This window comes from Abramis brama, assembly GCF_963993115.1.
Source record: "Abramis brama genome assembly, chromosome: 22".
In the NCBI taxonomy this organism is placed as follows: Eukaryota; Metazoa; Chordata; class Actinopteri; order Cypriniformes; family Leuciscidae; genus Abramis; species Abramis brama.
The window spans coordinates 12,839,782-12,864,773 of record NC_139984.1 but is presented as its reverse complement, the minus strand read 5'-3'; the positions used below and the strand labels follow the sequence as shown (position 1 = coordinate 12,864,773).

Sequence of the window (24,992 nt, the reverse complement as noted above, 5' to 3'; positions counted from 1 at the left end):
TAATTGATATAACCCCTTTAACTACTGTTAAAACTGTTTTTACATTTGCCCAATTGCTTCCTTTCAGATTCATATTCAAATCTGCTGGGGCGGAGTTAGCTGTAAAATACTGTGATGTACTGTAGTAATCTCAGTAAAACCCAGAGTGCAAATGCAGCGTTCTATATTTTTCTCTCTAAATTGTGCACGCTCAACCTATAACCTACACCCTCACACAGTCCATTAGTGTAATCCAGGGTAATTGCAATGCCATAAGCAGAGCGTGAAAATGGGTAATTATAACAACACACAAAAAGCCACTGTTTCCTATCCCTGTTGAGTTGAGCTGAGAAGAAAAAAAAAAAACCCTGCCAATTGGAGAGCTGAACCGCTTAACCCATGGCGTTATACTAGAGGAGCATGTAAGCCCCAGAAAGCAATCAAACAACTTTTCTGTCAGAATGCATTATATAAAACAGAACAAACTACATGAAACAGAAGTCCTTCTGTGCAGATCACCTTTGTATTTACTCTTTCAGCTGAATCTATTTGTTGTTCTGGCGTAACTGCCAGGTTAGGATAGGATGGGATAGTTCACCAAAAAAATTCCTCATTTACCCTCATGTTGTCCCAAACTCGTATGACTTTCTTAATTCTGTCGAATGTTTTTGTTCATACAATGCAAGTCAATGGGGTCCAACAGTTTCAAGCTCCAAAAATGACACAAAGTTAGTGTAAAAGTAATTCATACTGTAGTGGTTTAAAGTTTTCCTATTAATTTCCTTTAGGGTCCAATTCTCACTAGAGGTAATGAATTGACGTCACTTTCCCGCAGGAAAACGCCCCCTCAGCCGGACTGAGTGGCAAAAGAGCAGCTGCATGACTGGATTTAATAGGGGAAACTGCAAAAACACGAGTAAAACAAGCGATTATCAGTTAAACTGAGGTTGGACTCAATATAGTGTTCCTTACAACTTACCAAAGATCCAGTGATCCATAGATATTGACATGCAGCTAGGAATCCTGTTTCCTGACATTAATATGTGCCTGATTTCGACGCCAGGGAAAACAAAGCTAATTTGCCTGTGAACGCTTTATATAAATACAATATATGTCTAAATCCGGGTGATGACTTGTTTTAATTATTTATATCGTCATATCATCCAGCCTTAAACCTTGTATAGTTTTTTTTTGTCAGTGTTTATTTAAAAAATAAATCCAATTATGCAGAATATATGATGGTTAATATTTAATTGATGAGTTGTCAATACAACATATAACAATACAATATATAGGGTATAATTTTACCCCAAAATTCAGCATATTGACACAAAATGATAACTGCAAATCCACCTTTCGCTGCCTGGAGTCCAGTTGTTTCTGTGAATTGCAGCGATCCATTTTCTCCCCTGTTCTGTAGCTTCTGGCAGTCTGTAAAAATATACCTCAGATTTCTTGTCAAATGTAGTTGTACAGTCAATCGCAAAGCTCTTTCCCGTTTTAGATGTGTTTTTCGCGGCATTCACGGTGAAAACAAATGCTTCCGCTCAGTCTTTTTGCCACTCAGTGGGCATAACCGCAGTCACTCCGACCGATGGTGACGTCACACGCATACCCTCTATTAACTAGTTGCTTATTAGCATGCATATTACTAGTATATTGGCTGTTTATTAGTACTTATAAAACACATATTAATTCCTTATTCTACATGACCATATTCTACATCCCTTAATCCTACCCAATACCTAAACTTAAAGCTGCAGTCCGTAACTTTTTTGGGTTAAAAATTATCCAAATTTTTTTTTTGAGCAAGTACATAACCAGCCAGTGTTCAAAACTAATGGCTTGTGTTAGCTCGATTCAAAACGGTAAGCTTGTAATAATGTTTTTAATTCCAGTGGTACTGGTGGATTTCCGCAGTCAATTAGAAGCACTCACTTCCTGATGGCTGAGCGTACTGCACAGACTCAAACTGAGCTTGACGACGTAGATGTGACGTGAGCAACCCGTCTGTCTTCTAGTAGCTGTGCCAAGAGAAATCTGAATCACTCCCTTCCGAAACTTGCAGAGACGGAGTGTGTGAGTAGGAGGTGTCCATGAGCTAGGAGGAGGAGCAACTTTTGCTAATTATTTTGTCATTTTGCCTCCACGTCCCCCCGATTGCCCGCAAGCTTCTCCTCCTGTCCATACGGTAATTTCTCTACTGTGCGACAGAGAGTCGCGTGGTTATGACGCAATCGTTAGCCTATTTTTACAAAAACTGCTTCTACAGGGCCATAACGTTAGATACAAGGTAATGGAGCCTTTTGATGGCGGATCCAGAAAGGTTCAAATGACAATCACCAGTGACAACTGAAGATAAAGATAAACCCACGTAAAGTTGATAATTCCGCGAATAACTGCAATTACAGATTTCAAACAGAGATGGCGACAAAGAGGAAAAACTACGGACTGCAGCTTTAACTACCTTTCTTACTATTAATATGCAGCAATTAGGAGTTTTGAGGCAGAAGTTGTAGGCGTAGTTAATAGTGAGAATTGGACCCTAAACTAAAGTGTGACCAAGTTTTCAAGTAAATCATTGATCAATTCATAGCCTGGCAAGCCAGACCTACATCAAGATGTTAGGTCTGGCAACTCACCATAGACACGGCTCAATCCGAGGGGCGGGATAAACGGCTGTCTTTCAAATTCCCTCTGCACGCAATAGGACAGCGCTTCAACCAACCAGAGCGTTTTCCCAACAGCGGAGCTAACGTAAGTTGATAGATACAACTTTTGCCATATCTGGCCAGCAAAACTATGAACACATCTTCCCTTTTTTTAAGAATGACTTAAGTGCCGTACTTTGCTCTATTCTCAAAGAAAAACTTAACTCCAAGTCCACCAAAGCCGATTCAAAAGACTGTTCTCCAGCAGCAGCCATTCTTTGTTTTCTAGTAGCAGGGAACCGTCGCAACTCTGTCATCATTATGGTAAACCCCCCCCGCCTACTCTATACATGATGTGATTGGCCTGACCCAATTTAGGTTTTTGCAGCTCGAAAGTCAATGGAGAGTTGCTAGACTACCCTGGCTGCAAAATACATTTTGCTGCCGCTAGGGTGTGTCTAGATTTCTAGGCTAATCAATTCATGTATACAGAGTCGAAATCAAAAATGTTTGATTACCTAATAACATGAAACCTGCATGTCACATGACTGAACATGTTGACGTCTTCACACAAAAACTTGATTTGGAAGGAATTGACAACTTAAATTTCACTCTGTTCATCATACTAAACGATTCCCTGCACCTGAATATGCCTACTTCCAACCTATATGGTAGGCGAAAAATATTATATAACCAAATAGTATGTCTGAATTCACAGTACTCAAAATAGCAGGCAAAAAGTACCTGGATGACCTTCTGAAGTGTGTATTCACTGGACACTTTACTATCCCATGAGGCCATGAGAGGAGGTGTGAATGTCAGTGAAGCGACGCAACTTATGGAGGTCACATGACATTCAAGTCAAGTCAACTTTATTTATATAGTGCTTTATACAATACAGGTTGTTTCAAAGCAGCTTTACAGTGATAACAGCTGAAGTCAGTTCAGTGTTGATTCAGTTCCATTGTAAAGATAATCAATTATTAAATTAGTTCATTTCATCTATAAAGCAGTTCTGCAAAAAATGATGTCATCGTCCAGCTCAGTTCAGTTCTCATATAACAGTGTCAATACAGTCAGATCAATAATATTGACAGTGACAACATGGCGGATGCAGTACGTCTGAATTGCATTCTATGCACGTTTATACTACAGTATATAGAATGCATGTTTTTAACGTTTGTGAAGCAAGTGTCAAAACAAATGTAGTACCTACTATACATATGTGTATTCAGACGCAGCTAGTTTATAAATTCAGAAGCCTACAGCTGTATGATGTACATTTACGCTACATTTATTTCCTTTTTGGAGCTTCAAACTGTTGGACCCCATTGACTATTCAGTGTATGGACAAAAAGACCTAAAATATCTTCTTTTGTGCTCCACAGAGGAAAGAAACATTTGCAACAACAAGAGGGTGAGTATATGATGACTGAATTTTCCTTCCTGGGGGAACTATGCCTTTAAGAAACTGTCATGATTTTGATTAATTGTCCAGCCGTACCAAGAACAGTTGCCTGAAGCCCCCAGAGTTTGCAGACAAATCACCACTTCCCACATAACATTCCCACAGTTGAATGACACTTTAAAATGACTTGTATCTGCAGGAAAAGCTAGGATAAAGCCCGAACCGTAATACGGTTACAGTAATCCTTACCTGTGACCAGCAGTCTTCCCGTAGTGCTGGCCGCACCAAACTGGTTTCTAGCCAAGCATGCATAGTTTCCCCCGTCCATCTTGGTCACATTTGTAATTCTAAGTGTTCCATCAGGGAGAAAAGTTATCCTAAAGGAGAGAACCACAATCCTCTCAAATCAAATTGAAACTTGGTTAACTCATAATGGAGCTACATTCCCGAGTACAAATGTGTTTTATCTTTCGGGAACAGTAGAAATGTGTTAAAAACAACATAATGTGTTTCTTTTGATTGGCACATAAATCTTTGTGCAGTACATCGGACACTCTCCATGTCTCTGTGCGTGCAGCTGCCCGAGAGCCGATGAAGCTGAAGAATGCGCGCTCACACGAAACAGTCATTCAAACGTAAAGCCGACAAGCTATAACAGCGGGCTGCGTCGCTCAATCGACCACCCCATTATTTGAATCAGATTTCCTTCCGACCCTTCACGACCATTTCTACAATTTGAACATACTCTTAATCTTTAAAAAAAAAAAAAAAACCTTATTTTCCTCATGTGCATGTTAAGTGCCTATCATTTGAAGTGCTTGCTATTTACCTGTAACTGCCATCTGTGACACTTTAACCCTTTACAATAACTGCATATAACAACTGTAGTTTACATCTAGACATTAATATTTACATTTAAATATTTCCAGTGATTTCAAGGTATATTTTTTGGGGGGATGTGCAGTATATCTAGAGCTTTGCCTGATGCACAAGTCTCTTATGCTCTTCAAGGCTGCATTTATTTGATTAAATATACAGTTAAAACAGTAATATTGTGAAATATTACTACAATTTAAAATAACTGCTTTCAATTTTAATCATTTTAAAATGTCATTTATTCCTGTGATGAATTTTCAGCATCATTCCTCCAGTCTTCAGTGTCACATGATCCTTCAGAAATCATTCTAATATGATGATTATGCTGCTCGAGAAACATTTCTTATTATTATCAATGTTGAAAGCAGTTGTGTGGCTTAATATTTTTGTGGAAACTGTGATACAGTTTTTTCTTTGATGTTTGATGGGAAGTTTTTCCCCGGCAATGCGCTTACAGTTAAATTGGACTGCGGGTGTCTCACCAAACGCTCTCAAAACAAACTGCTGTGGCTTAATGCAAATCTATTGTTTTCCCACAACATCTCTCCACCCTTGACAGGATTCGCCCCATACTATTTAATCCAACTTCATTATAAAAAGAGCCAAGCTTGCGATCCGCTGTGCTTCCTCAAGTGGCCTCCTACCAGGAATCATTTCACCCTTGACAGACTCAACCCAAAATGACGAGCGACCTCCTGCCGGCCAGGCCTAATGACCTGCTTCATAATTCATGAGTGTTATGGTCAGTGAGCTACCACAATTGGCAATGCAGCTTCCTTTTGATAACTGTTAAGTTGCAGCCTGTGCACAGAAAGTGTGAACATAGCAGGGCTCCTGGGGTGAAGCCTTGTGTGAATAGATGGTTAGGAGGAAGGGATACGGAGGAATTAAGAACAAGAAAAGGGAGAGAAAGATTGTATCCGTACCTCTCAGTGCTCTGCAGCGGTTCATTGCCTTTCCTCCACAGGCTGGCTGCTGTGGGAAAGGCCTGCGGTCTGCACTCCATGGTGACTGTGCTGCCCGTCTTGGCTTTAAGCAGAGCTCTGAGGGGGCTTCTGGAAAAGTCTGGGGGCGAGGCTGTGGAAAAACAGGGCAAAGAGTCAAACTGCCGCCTCAGGCACGGATGTCCAGCGCACATAACTGTTAATGGACAGCATGGCCGAAAGCAGTGTTGTGTGTGTGTGTGTGTGTTTGTGTGTGTGTGTGTGTGTGTGTGTTTGTGTGTGTATGTGTGTGCTCTGCTGATCTAAGACCACCTTAGCATTTTCTCTTAAAGAAACAGTTAATTGGAAATTCTGGAGGGACTTCGCTTGCTCGCTCTCTGTGTTGTTTTAGCGATTCAGTAGGAATTATGCAAATCTGCTAAGAAAATTAGGGATGAATGCAATTTGCACGGTGCAGTCTCCCATCATGTTGTGTGCTTCTGAGCGCTAGGTTTTGCAAGATGCAGTCGACAATTCTTTATTGGAATAGTCCCAAAATTTTTTTAAATCTTACTTTTGGGATACAATATTTCCCATTATTTGACCTTTTCCTAGGATAAATCATGCACTTTATTTCACCTTAATGTGTTTATAATTATTGTGTATATACATATATAATCTGGGCTTTAAATTGATCAAAAGTGAAAGATAGTTACAAAAGATTTCTATTTCAAATAAATGCTGTCCTTTTGAACTTTTTTCAACAAATAATTCCAGAATTTTTTTTAATTAGTTTTCACAAAAACTTAAGCAGATAATGTTACTTGAGCACCAAATCAGCATATTAGAATGAAAATGCAGCTTTGCCATCGCAGAAATAAATGACATTTTTAAATAGATTCAAATAGAAAACAGATATTTTAAACTGTAATAATATTTTGCAATATTACCGTTTTTTTTACTGTATAAATGCAGCCTTGGTGAACTTCCTTCAAAAACATTAAAAACAAATCTACTGACCCCAAAATGTTAAATGTAATAAATAATAATAATAATAATATTTCCTTGTATGAAAAATAACTTGCTAAAAGCTTTTCTTTGTCTTAGGGTGTATTCACACCAGGAAAGTCCGCAAGGTCACTTGCTTTGGTCCGGCCCAAATAAAATTTATTTTTTTGTTTTGTTTGTTGTGGTTCGCTTTCACACTGCCCTTTTTGCAAGTGAACCAAAATTTGTAAAAAAAACCCACATGTGTGCTAAGATCATCCATTCATTGGACAGAAATTCGAACCGTACCAGAGTTCGTTTGGAACCGGACCGAGACCACCTCTTCAGCTGGGTTTCGGTACGGTTGTTTGATCCGCATGAGTGCGATTGCTGTATTCACACCTGCCCAAAAGATCCGCACCAACGGGGGAAACGAACTTGAGTTTGATTCAATCGAACCAAACAAGACAGGAGTGAATGCACCCTTAATTTGTGTACTATCCCTTTCAAAATGGATTGGTTTGTTATAAAACCCGTTTAAACAAGGCATGACATCAAGCCGTGCTGATATTTCACAGACAGCTGACACCAGTGTTGATATGAGTTATCCAGCTTTTAAAGTAGCCCTTATAGTCATTTTCCGAAAGCAATGACGTAACACTAAGAGACCAGCACTAATTGGGTCTAATGTATCTCCTCTGCCGAGAAGCAGCGTTTATCCAATGCTGTGAATGGGAAGCCGCTCATGCACTGTCATAGCGAACACGCTGCGCCCTAAAGCATTGTTAAATAGCATCTCTATTACCTAATTAGCCCGTGGAGGGTTGCTGGCACCTCCACAAATATCATTAGAGAAGGCCAGTGAAGGAATTGGCTGCAGTCAGAAAGCGGAGGTGTCCTTAATGACCTCTAGCCACTCTCCACCATCTCTCTCTCTCCCAGTGTCTGTATATGAGCTGATGACAAAGATCTTTCTCTGGTCTTTGTCACTGTCTACTTGAATGTTTTTCCACTAGTGAACCCCTCAGTCGTGGCTTTGTCATGTTGTCAACAGAGCGGCCACAGTTTCCTCATCTCCCACCAGACAATCAATAGTGGATTAACATTACTAAAGTCACAGTGCCACGCCACTCCGCTCTAAATGCTGCTAAATCAATGCTCTTATGGGAAACGTTGAAAAGAGGGCAGCTCCTTGGTGTGCGAGTCCATTTCAAGAGTTTATTTGCCTGTAAAGACCTCAGAGAAGCTCCTGTGTTCTTATATTTCTAATGAACCATATTGCATAATTGTCTTATTTTACTCCATCTAAGCTAAATCTTAAAGGGCCATGAAACCTCAAAAACAAATTTTTTGAACTGATATGTACAGGCTGCACATTACTGAAAACACTAAAGGCAAATTTGATCAGTATGTGGAAATTGGTTATTTTTGCGCTTTTCACTCTTCCTGGTTGAAAAGCAAAGTTGACACATCTGAGGTAGAAGTGTGCATCCGGAGTGTGTGATTGGCTGCCGGGGCTGGAGAGGCACGATTCAACGCCATCTGGTTCTCTGCATTTATTCATGAAAAGGAACTCTTTTAACTCAATCACTGCGTATGAGATCGCATTATAGTGGAGAATTCAAACGTCATTTCAGCGCTGTTCCTTCAACTCTGCATGTTCAGCGTTGCGTTCGGACACATGTTTCCTCAGCACAGTAACACAAAAGTGTTGTTTCATTTTCCCCACAATGCTGTCAGAACTGGAGTTTGACTACCAACACATTGACAATGTGGGAAGGGAAGTGAATAACAGTCATGATAAGGGAAAGGAATAACAGTGATAAAATAAAATACAATGTTAATATTTTTCCACCTTTGAACGTTTTAATATTTCACCAACTGCTTTGCCTAGATATTAAAATAACACAATCTTTATAGCAGCACATCTGCCACATCTTAATTTATTCTATCTACTCTAGTCTTAAATGGGTAACCAACACATAAATTGAAATGTCATAATAGTTTTTCTAATACTTTTTAGAGGCTGATATCATTTGTTGCAAGGCAAAAGAAAGTTGCTTCAGAAGTCTTTAATTATTATTTTTTTTTGCAGATGAGAAATGAATGGCATATACATTGTCTTGAAACAATAGAATGAAAAAAAAAATCAATTTATTTAAGGGAAATGAATAGCAGTCATTATAAAAATAAGTAAAAACAAACTCATATAAGAAATTATATATATATATATATATATATATATATATATATATATATATATATATATATATATATATATTTAATTTTTTTTTTTTAATTTTTTTTTTTATTTTAGTTTTGGTTTCTAGAACGATTTTAAACGTTGTACTGCAACGTTCCCCAACTGCAACCAAAAAGCAATGTTTTGAAATGTAAAAATGTTTTGTGTTTGCTGGGATGGAGCGGCTAAGTGAACAAAGGCGCAAGATAATTGGAAATGAGGAAGTACAGGAGGCTCTCTTACCTAACACCACCAGCTCGGCACCAAAATAAATGATTCCGTGTTTGTTCTCGGCGACACACTGATACATGCCAGCGTCTGAGAGGTTTACAGAGCTGATTGTCAGGGCTCCGTTCTCTATCTGTATCCTGTCCTGTGACACAGAAGAGCAGCAATGAAAAGCATTTAAAAATAGCTGTGCATTCAACTCAGACAACAGAGACTGAAGTAGTTTAGCCATTATATGATCAATAAAACTGTGTTATATACATTTAACAGAGCTCTCCTGCTGAGGTTTGAACTGAGGATCATTGCACTGTCAACCCAGATCTTTTTACGACTACAACACTATTGCTCCTTGAGCTGCTTGAGTTTTACCTCGGCTGCCAGCAGTTCTCCATTCTTCAGCCAGCTGTATGAAGGCTTGGGCTTGCCATTGGCCTTACACTCCCAAAACAATCTCTCATCAATTGACAAAGCGTTGTCTCGCATCGTCTGAACCCACTGAGGTTTTGCTGAAAAAGAAAAGAAAAAGAAGGTACATTTTATTGCATTTTTAATATTTGTCATACTATATATACACACATTTTTATTATTATTAAAGTCTCTTCTGCTCACCGAGGCAATTAGTAATATTAGAAGTAATATTGTGAAATATGATCACAGATTTAAATGTATTTTATTCATATGATGGTAAAGCTGAATTTTCAGCGTCATTACTCCAGTCTTCAGCGTCACATGATCCTTCAGAAATCAGTCTAATATGCTGATTTGATGCACAAGAAACATTTTTTATTATTATCAATGTTGAAAACAGTTGTGCTGCTTATTGTTTTTGTGGAATCTGATACATTTTCTTTCAGGATTCTCTGACAAATAGAGAAAGTTCAAAAGACCAGCATTTACTTGAAATAGAATTTCGAATAGAATAGAAACATTATAAATCTCTTTACTGTCTCTTTCAACAATTTAATGCATTCTTGCTGAATAAAGTAAAAAGAAAAAACCTTAATGACACCAAACTTTTAAACTGTAATGTATAAACTCAACAGTCTTAACTGATAGGTTAATACTATTAAAATTCAAATAAAAAAAGTCTACAATAATTCTAGTTGACGTCTGAAGAAAACATTGTAGTAGTAATAAAAAAATAAATATATTTTTTACTTGGTCTATCTGCACTATTTTACTTGCACTGTTTAAATTGCTCAAGTTTTCTTATTTATATATATATATATATATATAGAGACAATAATATCATCATATAAGAAACTTAGGGTTGTGCTGTTTTGATCCAGCAACTATCTAAATATACAATGATTTCAGAGTTTAGTCTTACTGAGGCATGGACACTCTTTTATCGGATTAACTGAAAGCACAACATGTCAATAATTACTTGATCTATCGGTCTTCCTGCCAATGGAAAAGGTGACCGGTTTCCATTCATGCCGCCAGTTCTGTCCGAGTTCATGATTGAACCATCACACGGTTCTATAATGTGACACTCTCCTCATGTTCTGCGTTGTAGATTCCCACCAATTGCACAAGGCCCATGTAAGCATGCCTATAGATTAATCATCAATCACTATTCCTGCTAACAACGCTTGCAAGTTTTGTGGCAACTAAGCACTTAATTGATCGATCGAAGTCACGTAGTGATTGTCTCATCAGGAAAACTGATCAGCTCCGGTTTTCAAGAAGTAATTAAACCAAAGCATCTATGAAACGCACGAGTTAACCCTGCAACTTTTACCAATTCCTTTTTTTCCGAGCATTGGCCTTTTTCAAAGAGTCTGCATTATACAAGGACGCTTGCACTCTGAAAGCACAGGGAAGAAAAGCGTTCATGTTTTGTGTCGTTCGTGGAGGCCAGGTCTTTTCAGAAGGAGGTCGGAGTTGCACCTGCCCCTCTAACCTTCTCAATAAGTCCTATATAAACCTTGAACTCGCATTTACGATAACAACATTTCATCTGGAAGCTGAACTTAGAAATGGTGTGTACACAGATGTGAATGAAAATAACACCTTTGAAATCCCATCTGTCCAGTGCAATAGACCTATGCTTGGGCTAGAGTTTTTTGTTTGTATTGTATTTCGCTAATAGGTTTTTCCGTCTTTGAATACATATCCATTTTATTAGAATCAATAACCCACCACATGTGAAAGGTTCCCAAGATATCGAGTAGCTGTTCTGCTATCAATTATCACGGGAATTATTTGCTGTTTTCATCTTGCTATTCAATCGCCAGCCACTGCACACTAATTCTGCGTGTATCTGGTGATCTCCACATCATTAGGACGAGGCCTGTTCTTCTTGTTGTGTCGATGGAAAATGGCGGGCCCAATGGAGGTAATAATTCTCATATGCTTGTTTCTAGTGCCTAATAGTCCTCTGAGTCATTTCTCGTCTCCAAAAATGGGTCCATGAGTGCTTGAGATCCAGACAGACCTATAATTTGTCCATGTTGAACCGATATCTCTTTGAAACAGACTTTGGTGTTAGATTTGGAAATTAAGCTTGATCTTATAAAACTAAGGCAAAATAATGAATACATTGGAGAGTAAAATGGCTTGATAATTAGAGCTGACCTAATTGCAGCGTCTGAATTGATAATAACGAGTACCGTTATTAACTAAAATATAATGATAATGAATAACACACCAGTGGTGAGATAATGAGTTCTCCATGCATGTTTGCTATCTATCTATCTATCTATCTATCTATCTATCTATCTATCTATCTATCTATCTATCTATCTATCTATCTATCTATCTATCTATCCATCTATCCATCTATCCATCTATCCATCCATCCATCCATCCATCCGATTTGGCTCTATAAAACGGTAACTCTTGCCATTTGACACCTTTCTGGATCAACAAAAGTGTCTCAAATTATAGCATTTAGCACTGCTGAGTCTTGGCACGACACAACATTACTCTGCCAAATCCATTACGTGAGCTCAGTTTATTTTGATCTTTACTATGCGGTTATGGAAAATATAAGAAAGTCCAGACAGGGCAGAAAGTAATCAGAAAGAAATTCAATGCAATTGTGAAGTGATTGAACTGGCAGGGTTCCTCATAGTAAACGCTGGCAAGAATTTGAGTGGTTATGACAACAATAATAAACATTAAGTGTTTTAAATTATTAGCAAGAATTAATTTCAACGACAGAAGAAACAATATGGCAGAGACAACAGCTTCTGTAACTCCTACTAATATCCAGCCAATGTGTAACAGTACTAGGTAACAATAAATTGGATTAGTACAATGGATAAAACAACCAAACCATGTGTAGTACAACATCACCATAGACACACTACTGTATACTGTATATTTATTGCAATATATTTTCAGTCTGTATTTACAACTCATTGCCATTCTTTCAGTCATTTCTACAGTAGTATTTGCACAACCATAATGATACCATTTACGTCATTATAATACAATGGAGTGGTATTGTTGTGTCATGGTAGAAAATTACCTAGCTTGCTTCAAATTATTAAAAAAATTCTGAATACATTATATTAATTGCAAGAAATTGCGGCTACACTTTATTTCACGGTGACGTAGTTACATTGTACTAACTCATATAAATACTGAGTAATATGAATTAACTACATTCAGACAGCACCATAGTGTCGGCCTAGATCTGGGCCACATCTGGTACAACGCGTACCAGATGTGGGCCGGATCTGGGCCGACACTATGGTGCTGTCTGGGATGTACTTACTATAGAGTTACGGTTAGGGTTTGGTTTAGGGTTAGTTACTTGTAATTATGCATCACTTGAAATTTTTATAGCAAAAAATGATCATACAACATGCACTAAATATACAGTAAAAATACTATGAGTGAAATAATCATACCGTGGAAAGACAGTCGTCCTTGCACTGTGTTTTTTCCCATCTTGTTCTCTGCCACACATTCATAGCCTCCGGCGTCCTCCTGCTGGAAACTGGGAATCTCCAGAACTACATTTGAGTTCTTCATCTTCACCTTGCTGGGAAACGGCACTCCATTCGCTCTCCTCCACGTTATCTCTGGAACTGGGCTGAACGTATGAGAAACTATGGTGAGTAATCTTGCAATAGCAAAAGAGAAAAATGAAAAAGCTACATAGAGCAGGAAAAAAAAAAGAGATAGGGAAACAGAAAAGATGAAGATAAAGAATGGGTATTTTGTATAATTTCATTATTTTGTAGATTACTGTCGTTCCTACTCATATCTCAGCTCTAACATACTAAATGAGAAACATTTCCTCATAAGACACCATCTCATTTCTTTTTGCAAGGAAAACGTATATGGCTCATCCACTAATGGGATCAATTGAGACAGAAAAATTGCCTCAAGGCAAAAACTAGAGAGTTATACGGTATTTCCCAAATAGACTTTGACAAGCATGTTTAAAAGGTGTCGAGAAGAGGTGGAAAAGGGCCAAGTTGAAAAACACATTAAGCTCAATGACAGAGTACCATTAAAAGTCGGGCATCAGTAACTACAAAAGGGTGCAGAATTCCACTTACTTCCCCAAAGCAAAACACTCCAGTGTCACAACTGATCCCTTTGCAGCCGGAACCAAGTCAGAGAAATGAACCTCTATTTTCGGCTCATATTCACCCATTATGCCTATGAGGGAAAAAAACAGTGTTATTTTTCTATTCATAATTCATTCACTTATTATGTATAATAATAGAGACTACTGTATATTTTATGATAAATACAAAACAGTGTTAGTAGGTGAACGGCTTCTTCTCCCGAGAACAAGCGGCTAAAACAAAAGGCAACAAATAATTCATACCAATCTGGAGTCTGACACTACGCATAGGTGTGGTGTTTGCTGCAGTTTTTACAGTGTCTGTAAATATTTTATATAGCCATTGTTTATGTTTACATTTATGACAAAGTATGTTTAGGACTGTGAAAGCATTTCTTGGAGAGTAAACTGGGCCGTTCATGAAACTACGGCTGCTAACAAATGCAATGTAAAACTAATTTACACTGTCTTGTTATGTAAAAAAAAAAAAAAATGTTTGCATGCTGTCAAGTCGACACCAAAGAAAGTGTTTTCTGTGTTGCTATCAAATCCTAAGCAATATAAATTAGTGTTGTATTCAAAGTCTAAAGATGCATTTCTGTTTTTGTTGATTTAAATGCTATTTTCAAATACAGTAACAAAGTACATTTACTTGAGTACTCTACTTAAGTACACTTTTTGAGTATCTGTACTTTACTTGAGTATTATTTTTTCTGGAAACTTTTTACTTTAACTTCACTACATTTGAAAGACAAATATTGTACTTTTTACTCCACTACAGTTCTGTCAAGGTCCTTGAGTAGAAAGTAACATCAGTCAGTGGATGATTTTGGTTGCAGGGGTTGCATTTTGGTTGGAAATGAAAGTCGGGTTGACGTCAGAACCCTGCATCTGATTGACATCAGAACCCGACGTCAGATTGACGTTGGATATTGATTGAAAATAAAAGTCGGGTTGACGTCTGTCCAACGTTGGAGATCAATGTCAATCTGACATTGGATTCTGACATAAACCTGATTTTCATTTTCAACGTTGGGTTTGGTCTTCTAAATGCGACTTTTGTCACTTTTTTGGAGCACACTAGCTTATAGATAACAGTAAGGCTAACATATTCATACTAAAAGCCAAAAAACTTTAAATAGGGCAATATTTGAGGGAACAGCCATTTGGGTCCGAAACCATTGTGGACGTTATTGAGTGCACTTATTCGATCTCACATTCAATCTCACATTCAGTCCCACTACTGGAACTGTGTTCTAGAAATAAATGTGATATTGATATGAGGGTAGGAAGGCAGGCATAGATTCAGAGGCATACGGTACTTTAAGTATTACATACAACAATGCAACAATAATAAAACAATGCATTGACATTTACTTTTTACTTTTGATACTTAAGTATTTTTAAAAACTAGTACTTCTGTACTTTTACTTAAGTAAAAATAGGTCTTTACAACTTTTACTTGTAACGGAGTAATATTTGACCAGTAGTATCTGTACTTTCACTCAAGTAAGGAAGTTGTGTACTTCGTCCACCTCTGATTTTCTGTAATTATAGAATCAGCTGAAGAATCAATAGATTTTGACAGATTTTAGGCAGCTGACAAGGAAAAATATAACTTTAAGAGCCCTCTACAAATTTGTGCCAGGTAAAACATTTACTGTATGGGTATATGCATATATCAAGACCTCCGATGCAAAAGCCTCTAAAGCCACCTCTGTCAAAAATGAGATAATAATATTGAGTGAATGCTCTCTGCACATAGTATACGTTCATCAAATACTTTCACTTCAAACTCACTAAATCCCAGCCTCAGCCCATTCAGAAATGCCGGTACTTGGGTAGAAACCTATACATAGGAGTCTGATAAAAATGTTAATATTAAACAAAAAACTTTAGACGGACTTAGAGGCTTTTGCATCTGAAGTCTTCATATACTTTTTTAGTTTTAGTTAGGGGTTGGGGTGTTCATCAATGCTTTGAAGTCAAGCTAATTGAATCAGTCAAATCTAACATGAAACCAAATGAAATCCCACTGCTGTAAATTATCCCGCTACTCTATTTATTAAAAAAAACAACAACAACATTTGTATATTCCACCATGGGAATGAAACCCATGTCCAAAAAAATAAAGCTTTAATGAAGTTTTAATTTATATAATTTTTGCTTGATACATCATACATACATAAAGCATGCTATTTATTAAATTTTGTATTCGGGGTGGAAGATGGAGTTGGGGTGACCTCTTAAGTGTTCTGACACAGTTCAAACAAACCTGATGCCAACTGCATCAACATGTTAATCATTTAGAGCTGATGTTATGATTCAGCTTCTGCCCACTGAAAAAACCTTGATATTTACCATCCGTTCGTAGTACCAGAGGGGTCGGGGAGCTGAGGACTTTGCCTTTAGTGATGCGGTTTACCACCACGCACGTGTAGTTACCCACATCCGAAGGCTCCACTTTGGCGATGTAAAGGTTTCCCGTCTCCTGAGAGACAAAGCGACGATTGTCTTGCTGAACAAAGTAAGGGTACTCGTTAAAGACCCATGCAAATGAGAGATCTGGAAAGGAGATGGGACACAGACCATATATTTTAGACCATAATTAAAAACAAAACGAACTAAGCTTGCCAAACACTCTTGGGAACTTAAATGAGAAATTATTTGTACTTTTTGTATATATATACATACAGTGAGGAAAATAAGTATTTGAACACCCTGCTATTTTGCAAGTTCTCCCACTTGGAAATCATGGAGGGGTCTGAAATTGTCATCGTAGGTGCATGTCCACTGTGAGAGACATAATCTAAAAAAAAAAAATCCAGAAATCACAATATATGATTTTTTAACTATTTATTTGTATGATACAGCTGCAAATAAGTATTTGAACACCTGTCTATCAGCTAGAATTCTGATCCTCAAAGACCTGTTAGTCTGCCTTTAAAATGTCCACCTCCACTCCATTTATTATCCTAAATTAGATGCACCTGTTTGAGGTCGTTAGCGGCATAAAGACACCTGTCCACCCCATACAATCAGTAAGAATCCAACTACTAACATGGCCAAGACCAAAGAGCTGTCCAAAGACACTAGAGACAAAATTGTACACCTCCACAAGGCTGGAAAGGGCTACGGGGAAATTGCCAAGCAGCTTGGTGAAAAAAGGTCCACTGTTGGAGCAATCATTAGAAAATGGAAGAAGCTAAACATGACTGTCAATCTCCCTCGGACTGGGGCTCCATGCAAGATCTCACCTCGTGGGGTCTCAATGATCCTAAGAAAGGTGAGAAATCAGCCCAGAACTACACGGGAGGAGCTGGTCAATGACCTGAAAAGAGCTGGGACCACCGTTTCCAAGGTTACTGTTGGTAATACACTAAGACGTCATGGTTTGAAATCATGCATGGCACGGAAGGTTCCCCTGCTTAAACCAGCACATGTCAAGGCCCGTCTTAAGTTTGCCAATGACCATTTGGATGATCCAGAGGAGTCATGGGAGAAAGTCATGTGGTCAGATGAGACCAAAATAGAACTTTTTGGTCATAATTCCACTAAACGTGTTTGGAGGAAGAAGAATGATGAGTACCATCCCAAGAACACCATCCCTACTGTGAAGCATGGGGGTGGTAGCATCATGCTTTGGGGGTGTTTTTCTGCACATGGAACAGGGCGACTGCCTGTATTAAGGAGAGGATGACCGGGGCCATGCATTGCGAGATTTTGGGGAACAACCTCCTTCCCTCAGTTAGAGCATTGAAGATGGGTCGAGGCTGGGTCTTCCAACATGACAATGACCCGAAGCACACAGCCAGGATAACCAAGGAGTGGCTCTGTAAGAAGCATATCAAGGTTCTGGCGTGGCCTAGCCAGTCTCCAGACCTAAACCCAATAGAGAATCTTTGGAGGGAGCTCAAACTCCGTGTTTCTCAGCGACAGCCCAGAAACCTGACTGATCTAGAGAAGATCTGTGTGGAGGAGTGGGCCAAAATCCCTCCTGCAGTGTGTGCAAACCTGGTGAAAAACTACAGGAAACGTTTGACCTCTGTAATTGCAAACAAAGGCTACTGTACCAAATATTAACATTGATTTTCTCAGGTGTTCAAATACTTATTTGCAGCTGTATCATACAAATAAATAGTTTAAAAAAATCATACATTGTGATTTCTGGATTTTTTTATTTAGATTATGTCTCTCACAGTGGACATGCACCTACGATGACAATTTCAGACCCCTCCATGATTTCTAAGTGGGAGAACTTGCAAAATAGCAGGGTGTTCAAATACTTATTTTCCTCACTGTATATTAAAATAAATCTGCATTGTTTATCCTTTTGATCTTTCATTAAAAAAATTCACAAAACTCCATATGGACCCAATAGTTGTCCGGTGCATAGACTCAAATATCAAATGAGATGAACTTGCACACTTACACATTTCAAGAGGCCACAAGGATCTGTCCTTGTGGCCTCTTGAAATGTGTAAGTGTGCAAGTTCTTCCCATTCAAAACACATATTAAATCCCATGGAGCACACTGATAAGAGTCCTAACTTTTTATTTCACATATGTGTAGCATATTTATGCTAGACTGAAATATAAGCCAAAAATGTAATACTATAAAAGCCTTACCTCCTGCATACGATGGTGTACCACAAAGTAAAACAACCCCCTGGCCTTCTCGCACAGAGACAGCGCTTTTTGTTTGAGTTTTTAAATTCAAGTCTGAAAGGTAAGAAAAAAAAAGTCAGAAGATGAGCATGAAAATGATAATACCTCAGAGCTGATTTCTTTTATATCAGCTTAACATGTAGAGACAACCATTCATAACTTAATTCTCCCCAAAAATTTAAACACTGTAGCTCTGTAGTTTGTTTGAGCATCCAGACCAGCCCAACATAGCAACAGTTTGTCATGGGACGAGGGCTTCAACAGGGTCATTTTAATAGTCATTACTCTGACGATTATTCAGACAAAAAGCCTAATTTTAAATAATATATGTAATTAAAAAAATATATATAAAAAATAGTGAATGTATGTAGGCTATACATTCTGACATCGTAAATCATACATGTGCTGATTATGATTAAGTAAATAAAATAAAAAACATACACCTCTGATCATAGTAACAAGTTCTTGCCATTTCTTTATTGTTAATGTTAGACTTGTAACATACATGTTAATTTACATGTTTTAAATTTACCATCCAACAACAAATATTTCAGCACATTGAACCTGCTCATCATCAATAATTAATATTTTCCCACTCAAAATGAATTGTGTTTCCTCTCTATTGTGCTCCATCTGTTTGATGTGCATGCAAACTGTGAAGTTTAACGGTGACTCACTGTCTGGATGTGCCTTAATGCAAAGTAGAAATACTTGTGTGAATTTCAACATTTACATATCAGAACACAACTGTCAAAATGAAATGAAAGGAAAAACCAACATCAGGTGACACCATGTTCTGCCGGAACAGCTTCCATGAACCTTAGCATTGATTCTACAAGCCCCTGGAACTCTACTGGAGGGATATAACACCAATCTTCCAAAAGATATTCCCTCATTTGGTGTTTTGACATTAGTGGTGGAGAGCGCTGTCTAACATGCTGGTCCAAGGTGTTCAATTGGGTTGAGATACGGTGACTGTGATGGTCATAGCATTTGATTCGCACCATTGTTATACTCCTCAAAATATTCAGTAACCTCTCATGCCCTATGGATGGGGACCATCCTGAAAAGAGTCCACTCGCATCAGGATAGAAATGATTCATCATAGGATAAAGTTCCCTCTAAAGGCCCCGATATTCTTCAAGCGGTATTGACGAACGAACTGATGTAACGTCATTTCGAACAAAATCAGGCCAAGACAAGCTTTGTTTGGAGTTTGTTTGGGGAGTTAGAAAAAGCTTGCCAAACCAAACTTCCTAGAAAAGTTTGCTATGGCTGGTAAACACCTTCTTTCACGTTGAAATCTTTTCCAGTTCATTTCTTCTTTTCAGTCCGTTGAGGTCAGATGTCCACGAATGAAAACATGAGCACACTGAAGAGTCAATAAAAAAAAATGAATGTGGAAGGCCCCATGAAAAGAGTCACCATAATCCATCTCAACTGGACTCTAATCAGCTGAACTGCTGAAATAGCCAAAACTGCTGTTTTCAATAGAAGTCAGTGAATACTGACATCCCGTCTTAACTACTGCTGTTATGAGCCTCTGAAATTCTTCTAGAGCCTGCTAAAATAAAACATTTTGTCATAACCTTTTGGTAAACAATTGAAGTCATTCAGGCTATAAACTATAAAATGAAGGTTTTCTTAGAACAAGGACACTTGTCACACCCTTTTCATACTTACAGGTTTGGACTAAAAAACAAAACACACAAAAAACCCTGCTGTATTCGCTGGTCTGAAAATGCATTAAACAGCAAACGCATCTGTCAAAGCACTTTACAGGACAAACCACGTTAGCCTATATGCTTAAAGTGTTTGTTTAAAGCGCTTAATGCAACACTTAACATGACACATCCTTACGTTCTGGGCAGCTTGGATTGTGCATGTTTCCCGCATACTGCTCACACTGTGACCTGAGCTATTTTTCAGATGCATTTTATCCATTAAAATGAATTATTCACGGCTGTAAAATGATATGACTGGCAGAGGTTGTCCATACACAGCGCACAGACCTGATTAATTAATAACAAAATTTGTTTATTTTTATTACTATTAGTTCATCCATGACAATTCTCGGAGTGAATTATTTAACCAGCATTTATTGGCATGGAGCATGGAATGTACATATGCTCGATTTTTGGCAGATGAGATCTGCTATGCTGCAGCTTAGCAAATACAATAATTTGTTCAGCTTAGTCAGAATAACATGCATAAAGGACATGCTGCTGCATGAATATATTAAACCCCGCCCCTCCCCCCATAGCAGATCTCTACAGGTGGCACTGGGGAGGAGGAGGAGGAGTAAACAGAAGTTTTCATAATTGCGCAGCAGGACGATTGCAGGATAGGGTACGAATATATGCGGTTGTGTGGAATAGGAAGTACGTCTCGATGGCTAATGCCACGGCGTTAGAGGAACCAATCAGTGCTTGGTTAGAGTTTCATGACAAAATTATGTATTGAATAATTGTACGCAACCTGTTTGTACTACCAATGACAGAAAACCTCATTATTTTTGCAATTTCATTCAGTAACGTCAATGCCACCGAAATCACACACTGTGATCTTCATCTTTAAAATAATGCAGAAAAATGTGTTACATACAAATGTTATATATATATATATAAATTTCTAGCAATCTATTTAATTAGTCTGATTTCAAAAGAATGTGTGCATAATGTTTAAACATACATTTATTTACTTTTGGATATATGCAAAATAACTAAAATGTAAAAGCTTTTATGTATGCACTTTAGAAATGAAAAAAAAAAAAAAAAACCTTAGAGGCAGATAAATGTACACACAATTTCTACTATACACTATATATGTACATGACAATTTGAGTTTCAGTATAATATTATATATACTTATTTATTTTGAGTCAAATTAGTTAATTATGTTAAATGTAATGGAGTTGAACATATTTAATTATTGTCATTTATTAAATGCAATAAAAAACCAACCAACACAAATTCCATATATTATTAAGCTAAAAAATGTATTAACTATCCTAAAGTTGTTTGTATGCATGTTAATAATGTATTTTTCAGTGTCTATACAAACATATAAAAATGTACTGTATGTGCACTAGAGCCATAGATATAATCCATATAACAATACAACCTTTTATCTTCATAATCATTCATTTTCCTGTAGAAGCTATATTTATGATTGAATTTGCTGCATTAAGGTGTTGTTAACTCATTTCACTCATTCTTTAAGCTAGTCCAGTATTGGCAGCATCCACTCTAACGCCTGTCACCCTGCATTGAGTGGCCGAAGTGATAATATAGCATGCTAACGCACAGTCGATGACTCACATGCAAACTGGAGGCTAGATCTTCTGCTAAGAATTGCTCCCTGTGGGTTGAAGGCAGTGCACTGGTATATTCCTCCATCCTGCGCCCGGTCCAGACTTCTAATGACCAAATTCCCCCCAGATAGCCGCCGACGGGAATCAGTACTGAGATTAATCAATGTGCCGTTCAGAGACCACCTACAGACACACAAACAGACAGATAATAGTGCATACAGCTCAATGTGTTATGATAACTGCTGATTTTGAGTGATTTTTCGTGATAACCTTTGAAATTGATTTTGTTTTGGATGTACAAATGTCACGTGGAATATCAATGCATCATTACAAAGCTGAATCAGATTGGTATTACACTTCATCCCTGATTCATTTCAATGAGAAAAGAAATATTTCAAAACCTGAACTGCCTATGAAAATCCGGCTGCATTGTGGTATAGAAAAACCCATCTACATTTTTCTCACTGAATGTCCTGTTTCTCTAGGAAATGCATCATTATGGAGGTAAAATGATTTGCAAACGGAAATTCTTGTCGACTTCTTATGCTAAAAGATTTTACCGCAGCTCCTTTTGCTGTCCTTTTCATTGTGTGATGATTAGCGCCGGAGAGTATCATCAATTCCACTTCCTCACACCTCATCTACGCCTATCATTAAGACCCAAGCCCACCTGAGGCTCTAACCGCTAGCATGCAATTCAGAGGCCAGCCCACTAATACGGACAGATTTTCAAAGGGCTCAAGATCATTTGAGGATCCTGAGGCCTCGCTTGTCATTTACTCTGACAGGGCGTCAGCTGGGTTAAACTCCCATGTGTCTGCACACCCCAGGAACAGATGCTGAGAGAAAAAGGGCCAAATGTTATGCGTTAATTCACAAGCTAAATACTAAAACAGTCTTATATATGAGTGGTTCTCAGTCTCTTTTGTCTCTCATTGTCCACAAAAATATTTTAAGGGCCTATAACCTTTCCAGTTATTCACGATTTATTAAATTAAGACTAAGGCCGTGTGTCCACCAAAGCGTTTTTAGCCAGCTGAAAACGCCTAGCTGTAGGCGTTAAAAAGTTCTTTTTTCAGTTGGGACGCTTTGCTTATTATGAGTATTACTAATATCTCATTTCACAGAGTTTGTTTCTGTGTTGTTTCTATATAAAATGTCGATACAATGTAAAGTATTTGCTCTGGCTCTTGTTTTAAATGATTTTGTTCCGTTATTATGCTTGTTGTTGTCATTTGTTGACGTTGTACAAGCAGAATGTGACGGTTGGTCGGTGTGGTATTTGTCCCGCCCCTCCTCCACTGTGATTGGACGGATGGGTAAAAAGTCACAGTGATGAGCGCTGCATTTTACCCAAAGTTCAACATTCTTCAATTCTCGGCGACCGGTAAAAAACGTTCAGAACTTCAGCCTGAAATAGACACTCAACACTCACTCGACCTCGTTACGCTCCTGGTGTTCTAAAAATGTGGCGCTCCCTTTGAAAACAACTGGAAAAATATGCCAGCCGCGTGAGAAAACGCTTTGGTGGACACAGGGCCTAAAGATAAGAATAAAAAATATATATTTTCAGATGAAGCATTCACTGATGCTCAAGAAGACAACATGATGCATTAGGAGCTGGGAGGTGTAAACTTTTTAAATTGGGTGATCAGCATAATTTTTTTTTTTGTTCTGAGAAACATGTAAGTAGCTTCTGGAGGGCAGTGCTAAATATCTTTTATCTTTAAACAAAATAAGGAAACCGTACACATCATCATCCTGTTCAAAAGTTTACACCCCCTGGCTCTTAATTCATTGCGTTGCCTTCTTCAGCATCAGTTATTATTTGCAGCTTTTGTAATAGTTGTGTATAAATCCCTCAAATGTCCTCAGTCTGAAAATATGAATCTCAAAATCATACAGCCTCAGCTGAAAAGGGTTTAAATATGCAGAAGATGTTGGAAAACCAAAGAATGTGCAGGACCTGGAGGATTTTTCTTTGAAGAGCAGTGCTCAGTTTAACTGCTCAGGATAAACATGGGACTCATGAACAACTATAAAAAAAAACAGGTAACAACACACAGTATTAAGATTCCAGGGTATGTATGGGTACATATATATATATATATTCAGTTCCATACTGCAAAACAACAACAACTAATATTTCAGATGGCCTTCCGCACGGATTTATTTATTTTTTCATGAGAGCAACATAAAAAACAGGTGCAGTTTAGAGGGAAAATTACTGACAAGGAAGGACATGAGCTGTTTCCACCACCCACACTGCAAAATTCACAAATGTATTCTTATGAATACACATTTGCTGTCAAGTGCGGCTTTAGAGGATGGCACAACAGGTTAACCACACATCCATAACTGAGCATATATGACGGAATAGTACTTGACTTGATGCATTGGTTCCAGTCACAGCTTCTTAACGCTTTCAATCATGTATATTTATTATCTTTTCTTTTCACCATGTTTATCTCTAAGAGCAGCTGTATATGTCAGGAACATAGCAAGGATCAGGGTAAGGGCCAAGAACAAAATGCTCCTGACATCTCAGAATGGAATAGCTTTCCTGATCAGCGGCTTCTAATGCGAAACCTTTCGCGAGAGATGCAAATAAGAGCCGTAAAAATAGTAGCGAGGCAAGTGAGCCCCGATCAAGGGCACTTGACACACAGTGGCAATGGGTGACACATCCGCGCAGTCTGATAGCAGAAGAAAACGGAGATCAAGTTAAGGGATGTGTGAAGTGGGGTTACGTTTGCCTCAGGGCTTTTCTGGAAACTGCAATGTCTCCGGTGTGGCTAAGGTTGAACTTGACTCGACCCTGCTGTTCATATCAATTTTGTATGAGGTGGGGGTTGCATCATTGATATGACTGCTGGTATGGGCTCCAAAGCACCAGGCTCATCTGCTCATCTCTCTGCTCTCCTCGTGATGCTGAGACCTTCAACACCTGTGGACCGCCCTGGAGACCAATCTCTGGCTGTGACGGCCAGGGTGTGTAAGAGGGGAGCAATCTCTGTCTCCACACACACACACACACATTCGCGGGCCAAAGGCTCTCAATACTTTTGGGATTTTCCAAACAAGAACACATATTTATGAACTGCATACACCAGAGCTGAGTGATATATTGAATGTTACCCATATATTCATGATGATTTTGCTGATGATAAAATGACACAACCTTTT

At 38.2% G+C, this 24,992-nt stretch overlaps 1 protein-coding gene across 1 annotated transcript in view; it reads right to left on the bottom strand.

The window, feature by feature from the left end:
• The window catches only part of cntn3a.2 (contactin 3a, tandem duplicate 2), a 66,134-nt gene that overhangs the window by 17,867 nt on the left and 23,275 nt on the right, over positions 1–24,992 (bottom strand). Inside the window, exons 4-12 of the mRNA XM_084098929.1 lie at positions 21,814–21,989; positions 18,455–18,547; positions 16,187–16,390; positions 13,815–13,917; positions 13,158–13,342; positions 9,664–9,800; positions 9,310–9,439; positions 5,841–5,991; positions 4,288–4,415 (exon numbers count right to left, since the gene is read on the bottom strand). Coding sequence (XP_083955055.1) covers positions 4,288–4,415; positions 5,841–5,991; positions 9,310–9,439; positions 9,664–9,800; positions 13,158–13,342; positions 13,815–13,917; positions 16,187–16,390; positions 18,455–18,547; positions 21,814–21,989 — 1,307 coding nt within the window. The remainder of the gene's footprint in view (positions 1–4,287; positions 4,416–5,840; positions 5,992–9,309; positions 9,440–9,663; positions 9,801–13,157; positions 13,343–13,814; positions 13,918–16,186; positions 16,391–18,454; positions 18,548–21,813; positions 21,990–24,992) is intronic.